The sequence below is a fragment of the Ambystoma mexicanum genome, chromosome 5p (genome assembly GCF_040938575.1).
Source record: "Ambystoma mexicanum isolate Mex_15411 chromosome 5p, UKY_AmexF1_1, whole genome shotgun sequence".
In the NCBI taxonomy this organism is placed as follows: Eukaryota; Metazoa; Chordata; class Amphibia; order Caudata; family Ambystomatidae; genus Ambystoma; species Ambystoma mexicanum.
In genome coordinates, this window is record NC_090930.1 from 1,046,399,548 (window position 1) to 1,046,411,636 (window position 12,089).

A 12,089-nucleotide genomic window follows, 5' to 3' on the forward strand; every position below is an offset into this window, starting at 1 on the left:
TTTGACAGAGCTTTAGACCCTGCTTCCGGCTAATGTTGATTCCATAAAGAACTCCATCTACTAACTGCTCACAGTGATCTTACACAGTCTTCCTTTCAGCCGACCCATAGTTTACTCAAAGGTGTTCTTCATTCACCAGAGTTAGGTGTTATTCTATAGACCTCTATACAAACATGTTTTTATTTTATTCTTGTAAGTAGCTTATAAGAATTTGTGAGAAAGTAGTGGGATTTTGGGAACAATGATAAGAACTTTATTAGAAATCATATGGCACCTAAATACTTACTGAATTCTAGTAAAATCACATCATTTTGAAGTAGGATTCATGTAAGATCTTATAAGATTCTGATAAGATCTTTATGAGCAAATCAATAAGAACATTTTGTGTTGTTTGGTATAAGGTGCTACAGGAAAATAAGAAACATCACATTGTAGACAAAAAAGAAGCGTTGTCGTTGAAATGTTCGGAAAAAAGCTGAATTGGAAAAAATACTGAATTTGGCACGGCAAAAGAAGTAACATCCGCTCCCCTTCTTTGACTTTATGGGATTTCGGGGATGGCGGGGGCGGTGTCCTCCGCTTTCCATCCATGATTTGGAATGTGGGGGGACAATAAATAAAAAGAATTTAAAAATGAGAACCGGACCTTGCGGCGTCAGTTCCCACCCATAATTGGGAGAAGGAACTGAGGTTGCAGGGAGAAGCCCAACGCAGAGAGGCGAGTGCAGGTAAGCGGCCGTATTTAAGGATAACTATAAGGGGTAAAGGATTGGTGGGTGGAGAGGATAAAGGCATCAGGATTTTTTGTAATTCAAACATTTCAGCCTCGGTTATTTCCCCCGTGGTAAAATCGGATTCGATTTTATCACAAACATCCAAAAAGTAGTGCATCACACAGCATAGGAAAAGCTAGTTTATTCATTATGCTACAGATTTCATTCTATTAAGTGTCTTCTCAAGAGAAAGCCTCATGACAGGTTCGGTGGTGCAATAAATGTTTGGCAGCAATTGCGTTACTGCTACTTCTTTTGGGTAGTAACAGAATTACTGCAATTGTTACTGCCCCATTGAATTCCAAGATTGGAGGTGAAGTGGGGTAATGACATTTACAATATAACTGGGGGTAAGTCCTCTATTTTACTTTAAAAAATCGGTAGATTTACAGTAAATCAACACAAATCCTCATGGAGTCCTATGAAATCTAAAAAATGGAGATCAATACCACATTGCCACTACTCAAAATCAAGTAAAAAATGATGGTAATGGTAAATGAACATGGGGTAATTGCCTGGAAAATTTCCGAATTACTGACAAACAGTGTGATCGAAGGTAACAGAAACGAAATATTGGTATATGGAATAACCACAATGCACCAGAAAGCAGTAGACCTTTGAAAGTGCAATAGTCAAAAGTAGAGGAAAGAGACAACAGATTGTGTAAAGCAGTGTGAGCTTGTAAAATAGTGAAAATAAGAGCAAGATTAGAGAGACAGGGGCTACTTAAATAGTAATGCCAATGTGTCAGGGGAAAAAGAGCTTGCAAACAAGACCTCTCAAGCCAGGAAGAGCAAAGGTGCTTGAGAACACAGGTTATGTCTTAGTGACTGCAAGTGAACTACAGAACAGGTCGAGAGAGACACAGAAGTAATCAAAATGAGGAAATAATGGTTCAAATATAAATAGGTTCCAAAGAAGGATGCAATGCTTCGCATTAGTACCCTTAGCAGGGGAGCCAGCCAATCAGAAGGCTAGGAACGCGGGTTGAATCTTCCGATGTTAGCCTGTGTTCCAAACCGCCTGGTGGCCGCTTTCCCCATCCACCATCTTCCCCACCTCCAGACCTCTTTTGAACGTATCCCCTATCCTCACTTACCTCACTGCGGCGGCAGCACTCTCCACTACTTCTTCTTCTTCTCGAAGGCTGTCATGGAAAGAGAAAAGGGACTCCGTACAGAGCCCTGCCATCCCTTTCCATGGCAGCCATCTTTGAACAGCATTTTTGTTCCGTGAACGGGACGCCGCAAGGCGACCTCTGTACAGAACGAAAAATCTTTAAATTAGCCCCTTTCTAGCCCATGGGACAGGTGCTAATGGCGTTAAAGGCCCTTGCTTCGCTCAGGCCTTTAACTCGGGATGCCTGGCCATTACCACCCGTTCGAGCCCTTGGAACGGGTGCCTAACACAATAGAATAATATTTGTAAAGACCACCGTTTGCTTCAGTAGTTCAGTATAAAACCATTCCGGTGACCACCTTCCTCGTAGTAAAAAGGTTTGCCATGAGCCGAGTTATCTTGCGGGGTGCTAAGTAAAGGTTTATTGAAGTACTACGTACTAAGGGTTTCAAAATCACTTGGAGTTGCTGGACATAGCATTTCTTTGTAGGTTATTGCTATGCAGTGTCTTCCCATCGGAAGTTCCACGTGGCACTGGTCAGGTGAATGGTGCAGTAAGTCCAGCACTAGAAAGGCAGCAGGGCTTGGAGCTTGAGATCCAGAGGGAATATAATGGTCTTGCCTAGACGGTGGGAATGCCATCTTTATGGGCTTGCCAGGCTCACCTTTGGCTCCTTTGAAGTCTTTGTCTGTTTCATTTCTGGAACATGTACATTCGAGTACATAACCCCCATTCTGTTATCGCTGCGCGAAGTGTCCACTGGGCTTCGCGACAGGCAACACCCAGCATGCACAGAAGGTCTAATAATGTACATCACAAAAAAGCCTTTGAAAGTCAGTGACAAACTTTGTTGAAGGGACGTCATGGTTGCAGCGCAAAACGAAAAAACCCCACTAACTCACATGTCATTGTTCCTAAGGCAACCATAAATCCCCCCTCGTTCTAATGCAGCCATAACTAATTCCCTGCCATGTAGTTCTTATGACAATTTTAGGGTGCAGGGGAGAAAAAACGAATCTGACACCACAGGTTGTTGGACCAATAGCAAAAAGACTTAGGGCCTGATTCACAGAGCGTTTTCCTATGGGATGGCACCATTATAAAACCCTTCTGTGAATCCGGCTCTTAGTGTCCTCAATTGACAGACACTCCCGTCCCCTGCACACCCTTAATACTGGTAAAGACCAGTCAAAAGTTAAGGAAATTAATGGCCATTCGATCTTTCATAGTAGGTATAATTATGACTGTCAAACTAATGATAAAAAAAGTATCACTTGTATTCATTCAACTTGATTATGAAATTCATGAAGTATTTCATTAGTCATCAATATAAAGTGTAAACAATAATATATATACAAAGCACAACGCGTTTCGGGAAAGCACATAGTGATTCTTCAAACCCCAACAGTATCTACAAGGTAAAGGAAAGGTTGTATCAGTGACCAGTGTGTCTTTCTACATATTTGATAATAAGTAATGAGGCGGTAATTAAATGAACATCACCTGTGTGGTTAGATGTTCAAAGCGAAGGTGCAATGACACAGTAAAAAACAGAAAAACTGTCCTAAACAGAGACCAGCTCAATAGTAGTGTGAAAACTCATCATTTAGACAACCATTGGGAGACTGTATTAAAGATGTATAACTGCTGCGACAAGTTATAATGGGCCAAATTGTATTTCTCATCACATAGTTCACCAACACCATGCACCAGATATTCATGATGTTGACCATACAAAGGGAAATCATGGTTTCCGCCGGGATACCACCCAACTCGTGCTGAGGCCCTTTTGCTATCGATCCAACGACTTGTGGTGTCAGAGACGTTTTTTCTCCCCTGCACCCGAAAATTGAACTGTATCCACTTTATACTTGTATGAAACCAGTACTTTGATCAAGAATCCAGGTGTGCGTCAACCCATTCCATTGTTTTACTTATGACATGGCACATGCCAGCACTAGTACTGCAGATACACACCCTTCTTACAGAACACATGGTGCAAAAACAGCCAAAGAGCACATCAGGAGAGCATACTGCTTATGGTAAGTTCATTGACCAGCAACACAAAGCTAAGTCGAAATAAACTGGAAGGATTATTTTCAATAAGCCATGAGAAGCAATGCAGTAAAAGAAGTCATGAGCAGCAGATGGCATGGCCTGAGTGTTGGTTGTGTGTTGATGGTGGTGTCATAATAGTATTAGGACCTATAACTGGCGAATATGTAAATGTATTTTCGCACTGCAATGCTGCAATCATACTGTCCCTTTAAATAATGGGTCATTTCATGCATGGTGCATACCATTGGTATTACCAAGTAAAAAATGGACAAGCATGTCTTCTAAGCAAATGAATGTAGCCACATATAACCAATCGGACTGATTCAAACCCATCCCCTCCAGACGCGCATTATGGGATCAGGGAGGTAGAGCATTCAAAGGAAATTCTAAGGAATTTCAGAATTCATAGCTTAGCTCCACGAGACTTTAAAATAGTTTCCAGGCACTGCAGCGAGATCGCAAACTAAGCACAGTCAGCCACGCTCCAAATGTGACGTCTGGCCAGGACAGACACTTTGCAACGGCAGCTTCCCTCCTCTGGAATTACGAACCCACCCGAGTCAAGCCCACAACCACTCTAATCCCCACCAGTGAACCCTTCTAAATGCACGTGCTCTATTAGGCCCTTAACCCTTTCTCACTCTGCCCATGGCGCCTAGAATCTAGCAGATGTACGGTGTTGGCGTTATAAATACCGAGTATACGTGCTTGAGCCTTGCACTTCCAGCCCAGCCCTGTGCAGCAGAAGTGGGTCGGGTTAAACCGCAAATTCCCGGCCTAGGAGTGGAGGCACAGACATCAAGGCGACCTGTTTCAAGTCATCAGAATGAATGCATTAATGGGAACAATGTTGTAGGTTTCTAGGCTGAACCATAAACTAGTGTGGGGTAAAGTTTAACCGCTGTGTAGATTCAAGGAAAAACCTTGGATACGCAGGTGCTCCTCTCCCCTGCTGTTAATTGCAGTGCTGTTAAGAGGCCAACAACATCAGGATAGTAATTCCTCTTATCAGCGGGTTTATGGCTTCAGTCAGCCCTGGGCATGCGAGAGGAACCGGTTTATGAAGCGCCATTAGTCAATCTTACAGTGACCTTTGCCCTAGACTAGAGCAATTCACAAAGAACTCTTTAGAGTCGCGAAATGAAGAATTTGCAATTTATCATCTAGGTGGCAGGTTCTGACTCTTTAAGAATCAACAAGAGGGCGTATTCTCCAGGAGTCATGATTACTTTTTCTTTTCCAGTGAAATCTATGATGCGGTGCAGATGCGGCCATTTTCTGAACGAATAGGCATATTCTGGAAATAAAAATTCGAAATAATTTTACTTTGAATTGTACAGGAGCAGAGAACCCCTAAGATTTCTTGTCTGGTGACCATTTTGGAGCAGAGAATGCCTACGATGGCGCCCGTTTTGGAATAGAGCTGGCCCAGAGGTGTTTCTCTCCTGTGTTAATTGTGCCTTGGCTTGAAGTGGGAATGGTCGTTGATCCACTCTTCACTGAGTTCAATACACCGCTATTATGTACTGTTCTGTAGATCTATATGGACACCTGAGCATGTATTTATACTGTTAAGCGAATGGTATTTGATAGCGCTGTATCTGTTTGTGTTCCAGGCACTACATTTGGGCGCTGTTGAAGATGTTCACCCAGGGTTTCGGGCTCTGTCAGCAGACATCAACAAAGCTGGCGCTCCCTACCTGCTGAGTCTGGCCAATCGCCTCTACGGAGAAGAGACGTACACTTTCCTTCCAGTAAGTACCACCAACTCACCAATGAGAATGGGCAGGCCACGGGCACAGCACTGTATGTTCATTGGCGCTTCATACTTTATGATACCTCTTCCTATATCATCTATGGCATAGAGTCCCTCATCAATCGACTGATGTTCTTCAGTTATTATAGTACTCAACACACGTTTAGAAGCTAGCACAAACAAATTAGTGCTCAAACTCCAATGACATATGGAAAATATACACATTTTATTAAAATATTCATCGTCATTAAAAGTCTATGAAGTGACGAGTGCATCCCATGGAGTGACTTTGTGCAGTAAACACATTTGCCAATCTTATTGCACCAAATAGCAATTAGTATTGACACAATTTATACAATTGACCTTCACAGTCTACATCCAGGTTCTATATACTGTGTTTATTCTTAGGAGCTATTTAAATAGTAGCTCAATTCGGCGGCCCACAGGTTTCACATACTGTGTTTGCTCTCATGAGCTATTCATTAAGTAGCTCCATTCTACGAGTCCTACACCGTCACATCTTGCAAATCGCCTGATAATCCCTTGTAACTGGAGGCGTGCCCTCCACTGCTCCAGAAATATTTCGAACATTAAACCAGCCTTACACTACCATAAGTGTACCAGAGATATATTATTTGTAACTTACTCGTTTAATTTCTTTGGAGTCTTTCTACGATATATATTTCTGCAGCTCCAGCAAATACCATGTATTATTGCGTATTGTCAAGCTTGTAAGGCACAATGTTTCAAACGAGTGCAGATGCAAGCATGACTTCTGTTTTTGCAATTCTGATTCGCCCAGTCGCCATTTTCAAATTTGAATGATTTGCACAGGAGGAACCGTGGATCTGAAAGTGCATATTGAGACATTCAGTCCATCTTTAAGATGCGATTGAGCAAATCCCGGAATTATTTTTGCACATGAAGATCTTGAAGGTGCTCCCGATTTCCTCAGGATTTGAAACTTTAGTCAATAAAGTAAAAGATACATTTTGACAATCAGACAATGTTGATAATAACACATTTGTAAACAACGATTCATGGTTGATTCTTTTTTATTTCTTTATTTTCATTGTGATACGGTTAGAACTAGTCAACCGCACACAATAAAAAATGAATCTTAGAAATCATCGAACCCTATTAAAATTGAAATCACACGTATTCCACACATCATTAAAACATAATTCATACATCAATAAAACATTGGCGATCATTAAAACTGCAAAATCTTCAGCTAATACAAACGTAGAAAATGGTAGAAAAATGTGAAGAGGATGGTCCATCCTTTGAGGTTGTAAAAAGTACAGTTTACCATATAAGGTTCATTAGGCCAGTCTGACTCAAGAATTTTACAACTGCAATGGTAAGCGAAGTAGTAGATTACTCATACTTCATCCTGTTTTTATTATTACTTAGATTTAATGAAGTAAGCTCAGCTTGGATTCAAATTGGTGTCCTGTGAGAGCTTATTAGTTGAGCTACTTGCGGATCTGCTATATCCTCCAAGGTAAGAGGTTGTGTCAGGTGGGATAAACATAGCAGCTGAACAACGGGAGGACACAGGATAGCATATGTTGGAGGTATTTTAAAGTGGGGGCCAAAGAGAGACATATGAAAAATGGAATGCACAGGGACATCATTTCACCAAAATGCCAGCGGTAGCGGAAGTGACATCACACAACCCTTGACCTCTGATGACATCACAGGAAGTGATGTAATTTGACCCCACTCCGAAGTGATATCGTGAAAAGCGATGGAACATGACTTTTCACCCCTTGACAAAATAGGAAGTGGCATCACATAGCATTGTTCCTAAGTACACTACGAAAAATATGGTTACGATATCACTAGAATGTGATATACACTTCATACAAGAATGGATCATTAAGATCAGTGTGTATAGGGCTATATTACCAAATTACTGTGAATGTAAACAGACGTCCATGGCCAAATGATAATGATGTGTTATTGTATAACACTTACGCTTAATCGCTTTGTATAGAAAAAATATACATTCAATACCACACAACCTGTGTTGGTACTCATTTATCGACCTCAGAAGGATGAAAGGCTGTGTTGAGGTGTTTAAGAACAGACTAAATCAATGACTGACCCCCTGAAGTGTGCCTTTAATAAAACTTTAATGAGTCTAGCAATTATTGTATAGCATTCCAGAAAGACACATTATTTAATATTCCTAGTCTTTCTTATTTAGGGGCACTGCTGAAAGTGTTAAGACTTGTGGACCCTCTGTTCTTTTGAAAAAAAAAGTTTTAAGAGACCTGAACAAGACATCCAGCCACCCCAGAAGCAAAGAGTCACATGGCACTGGTCACAGCCCAGGAACTTCCATTTAAAAAATAATAATAATAATAAAATCGTATTTTTTTAATTTTATTTTTAGGGGTAGCAAGGGAGACCATAGGGGTAGCAAGGGAGACCTCAGGGGTCACAGTTGCGACCCCTGGCAACTCCTAAATGATGTCCCTGGGAATGCAACTCAAGTGGAATGCAAATAGTTGGGGAACCTCAAGTATGTGTCTTTGACTCATTTCAGCACCCGGGAGGCCTACGATCCGGGGATCATAGGACATGTGCGGAATTGAACTCCGCTGGTACAGGAAGGAAGGAACCATCCCATCCGGCAGGCCTTCTGTGTATGCCCCCAGGCTCTGGAACCTCTTCACCGTCAACACCAGACTTGCCCTTTTGCTACTACATTTCAGGAAGGAGATCAAGACCCTCCTCTTCAAGAAATGTCCCTGCTTAACAACTAGGTCCATACCCCTTCCACTCCCCACCTAGCCTAAGACTGGGTGATTATTATTATAATTATAATTATTATCATAAAATGATCTGCTCCCCATTCCCTTCCCTAGTTGCTTGTAGATCTATTGCTGCCAAATTACAAACCCTCACCCGTTGTTAGCTCCCACTGCCTTGTATCTATGCTTCCCTCACCTAGTCCATCCCCTTATGATTTGTTAAGCACCCTGTTGCTTGCCGAAGCTAGTTACGTGCTCAATAAATACCATCATAATAACAATAATTTTAGGAGGGGTGAGGCTACTGTGCCATTTCTCCCAGAGAACAGATCAGTTTGGGTCTATGAGTTCCTTAGTTTGTAGAATGAGAAGAAAATGAAATTAAAGACTTAACAATTGTAACCTAGCTTACGCTTACAGAAAAATGACTGTACCCATCATTGTTGATTATATGGATAAATATACATTTATGAACACATGAATTTAGATTTATTTGATCAACCATTTTATACAGATTCAGAATATGGATGCTATAATTCTACAACCCAGACAGTGTTGAAGTTACGGATGATTATGGTACATAAACGGGCCTTAAATATTGATAATATTCTTTCCTTTCTAGCTATTAAAAACATTGTCAAAAAATAGTACTCTTTTTCTGGCTATTCTTTCCCCAGGGGTGAGGTTACACAAGGGCAATTTATATATGTTTTTAAGTCCTCATTTTAGGCCCTAGTTGCAGAGCAGCAGCCGGGTGCTCTAGCCGCTAAATTTCCCTATGGGTTTCTTCATGTGCTGGTTAGTTTTGCTTCCACTTTGGTTTGGGGAAGATTTCTGTGTCTCCCCTGAAGTCTGTCCTTAGTCTCAATTCGTTTTGTGTGGGTCCACCTGGGGTTCTCAAGTTGGTTATTGGGTGTCTCATCTCTGTTTCGCAAGACAAATCCCAGTCTATTCCATTTCTATTCACAATTTTATTTCCCTATTCTGGTCCAGGTTTTCTTGGTTGATCCCATGTGTATTCTGGGAAGTGCTGCCCTGAAAAAGACAAAAGAGAACACTGTCCAGAAAGAACTGGGAGGCATTGTTGACAGAGGGTGGTACCCACATTATCATTCAAGGCACATGAGGGGGTTTCAGAAACTGCCACCTCAACCCCCCCGCATCTGGGAAAGGCGCTGAGTTCACCCAGGGAGGCCCTCTGCCCCAGGTCTGGTAGGATCCATTGCCCCCTTATACAGGGTCCAGTACCCGACCCTGTCGCGTATCTCCACCCTTTCTCCAAAGACCCCCTCCTCTTTTCCCCAGCTATATACGTGTGCCGAGATGTTGTTTGGGACTTTCTCTTATCCATACATTTCCACAACTGACTGACCTGTAAAACATGAGAAAGGACTATTGGGATAATGATAAGAGATATGCCTTCTAGCCCAGCAGGCATAACACCGGGTTGCTTTGGTCACCCAAAGGGGTAGCGCTCATGTCCTAGGGCTTTTCTTATGCTTGCATAAGGGCTCCATTCCCTGAATCCTGGAAATCTACTCCCCAGCACCAGATCCTTTGGGAAATTTGGCATCACAGTGACTTTGGTGTTCCAGATTGTTTCACCCACCTGGATTGGGGGGGGGGGTCAGGTATTCCTGTGGCCCACCCATTCCCAGGGATCCCCATGCTAAATGTTGCTCTTTTATCACACTTCATTGTCCCTTGAGTGGCAGATTTGTATATTGATTTCCAAATTGTGATTGACATCTACTGCTCCCACTGTTGAACTGCTGGACACTTCATAAATACACCACACATTACTTTTAGTTATTCTGGGATCCCCATCGAACCCACCATTGAAGCCACCACCTCATTGCTGCTCTTTCACTCCCACCGAAGGCCAACCTTTGATAATTCCCCCGCCACGCCCCGCCCCAGCACCCACCAGCAGCATTGGCAATCTGCAGAGCTGCATGCATATGACAAGTACAACCCTGTGCACTCATGTACAATCCTCTGGCCGGCAGAGCACACAAGTGTGCAACACTTGAATCCTGCACGCCTCTGGATGACTGCAACTGCTACCAGTGCACACTACAAGACAGGCAACTATATTCAGACAGGGCAGGGTCCAATATTCCTTCAGCCTTATCCTCTACCAGTGAGGGTATGCAAGCACTTAGGCTTGTTGAGCAATGTGGTGTGGCCACCACATTTTGCAGAGCAGTGACTCACATCTATAAAACCTGTGTTGATCATTTCGGTTTTATTTTTCCAGGAATATTTGGCTTCCTCTCTAAAATTATATGGTGCAGAGTTATCCACTGTTGACTTCAAAGGTGCAGCTGAGGGAGCACGGCAGGACATCAACAAGTGGGTGGAGGAGCAGACAAAAGGTAATGTAATGCACCACCCTAAATGTGCCACTCAAAGCCTTCTGAAACTCTAAAAAATGAGCAAAGTAAATGGTGATCCTTAGTACAATGAATGACCTCAGCCTTGTAGCAGTGATGGCCCTCTGGCCAAAGATGAGACCTCAGGCTGGGATGGACCTTGGACCAAATATACTCCTTGAGGTGGGGGTAGGCCTCACAGTGATATGTCTTTTGTAAGGCTCAGCCAAGGGGCAAGAATAATCCTTGGATGATGTGCAGGGTCAGGCCTAACAAGAATGTTGGGCAAGGTTGACTTTGAGTGGGGAGAGCCGTAAAACAGTGCATCTTGTGTGCAGACGTAGCTATGTATAAGAATATGCTGCACTGCAAATTAAAGGTCTATTGTTTTACATTTGGTATTATGATTGAATATGGCAATCACCCCCATGTCGGGAAAGGGGGGGGCAGACGTGGCTGGCAATGGCTCAAGCCTTGGCGAGAGCTGTGGCCGTTGCCGGCCATGTCTTCCCCCGAAAAAAGGGGTGATAGCCATTTGCACTCCAGGGTTCATCCGGAGAGAAAATGGTTTAATTTTTGCATTGTTTTATAGGAGTTGGGCTACGTGCGTGTCGTCCGAGCCCAAACTCCCATAAAAATAAATAAAAACAAGATGGCTGCTGCCATAGGAAAAGGGACTTAGACCCTTTCTTTGGTTGCAACCACGGGCGGGAGAAGCGCCAGACCAGAGCACCAATCTCCGGTCCAGCAGGTAAGTGGGGAGGCATAGAGGGAGGTGGGGAAAGGATAAGGTTTGTTTTTGTCGGTGGGGACGTGGGGGGGGGGCAACATGGAGAGGCTCCCTGTTGCCTCCTACAATCAAGATTGCACCACGCGGGGAAAGCCTCAGTGGGTGGAAATAGCGGCTGGTACACAGTATGTTCTCGTTCGCTGTTCCAGCCATCTGATTGGCTGAGCGCCCTTCACCGAGTACAAATGCTTCATAAATTGTGTTGTTGCCACAGATGTTCATCCTGGTAATTTTTCTTGATTTATAAACATTACCATAGATTACATGCATACATTTCATATGGAATCCCTTACCAATGTACATGTTATTGATTTAAGAAACCATAGAGCAGTTTGGCAACAGGGCCAGGGCCTCATGACTCAGGCAGTTAATTACACATAGACAAGTGAAACATTGAAAAATGAATATGTAAAAAGAAAAAATGTTCAATGCAGAAACAAAATTACATATTT

The 12,089-nt window shown here is 42.8% G+C and overlaps 1 protein-coding gene across 1 annotated transcript in view; it reads left to right on the forward strand.

Moving 5' to 3' along the window:
• The window catches only part of SERPINB1 (serpin family B member 1), a 77,669-nt gene that overhangs the window by 16,382 nt on the left and 49,198 nt on the right, over positions 1-12,089 (forward strand). The window contains exons 3-4 of the mRNA XM_069613533.1: positions 5,568-5,705; positions 10,733-10,850. Coding sequence (XP_069469634.1) covers positions 5,568-5,705; positions 10,733-10,850 — 256 coding nt within the window. The remainder of the gene's footprint in view (positions 1-5,567; positions 5,706-10,732; positions 10,851-12,089) is intronic.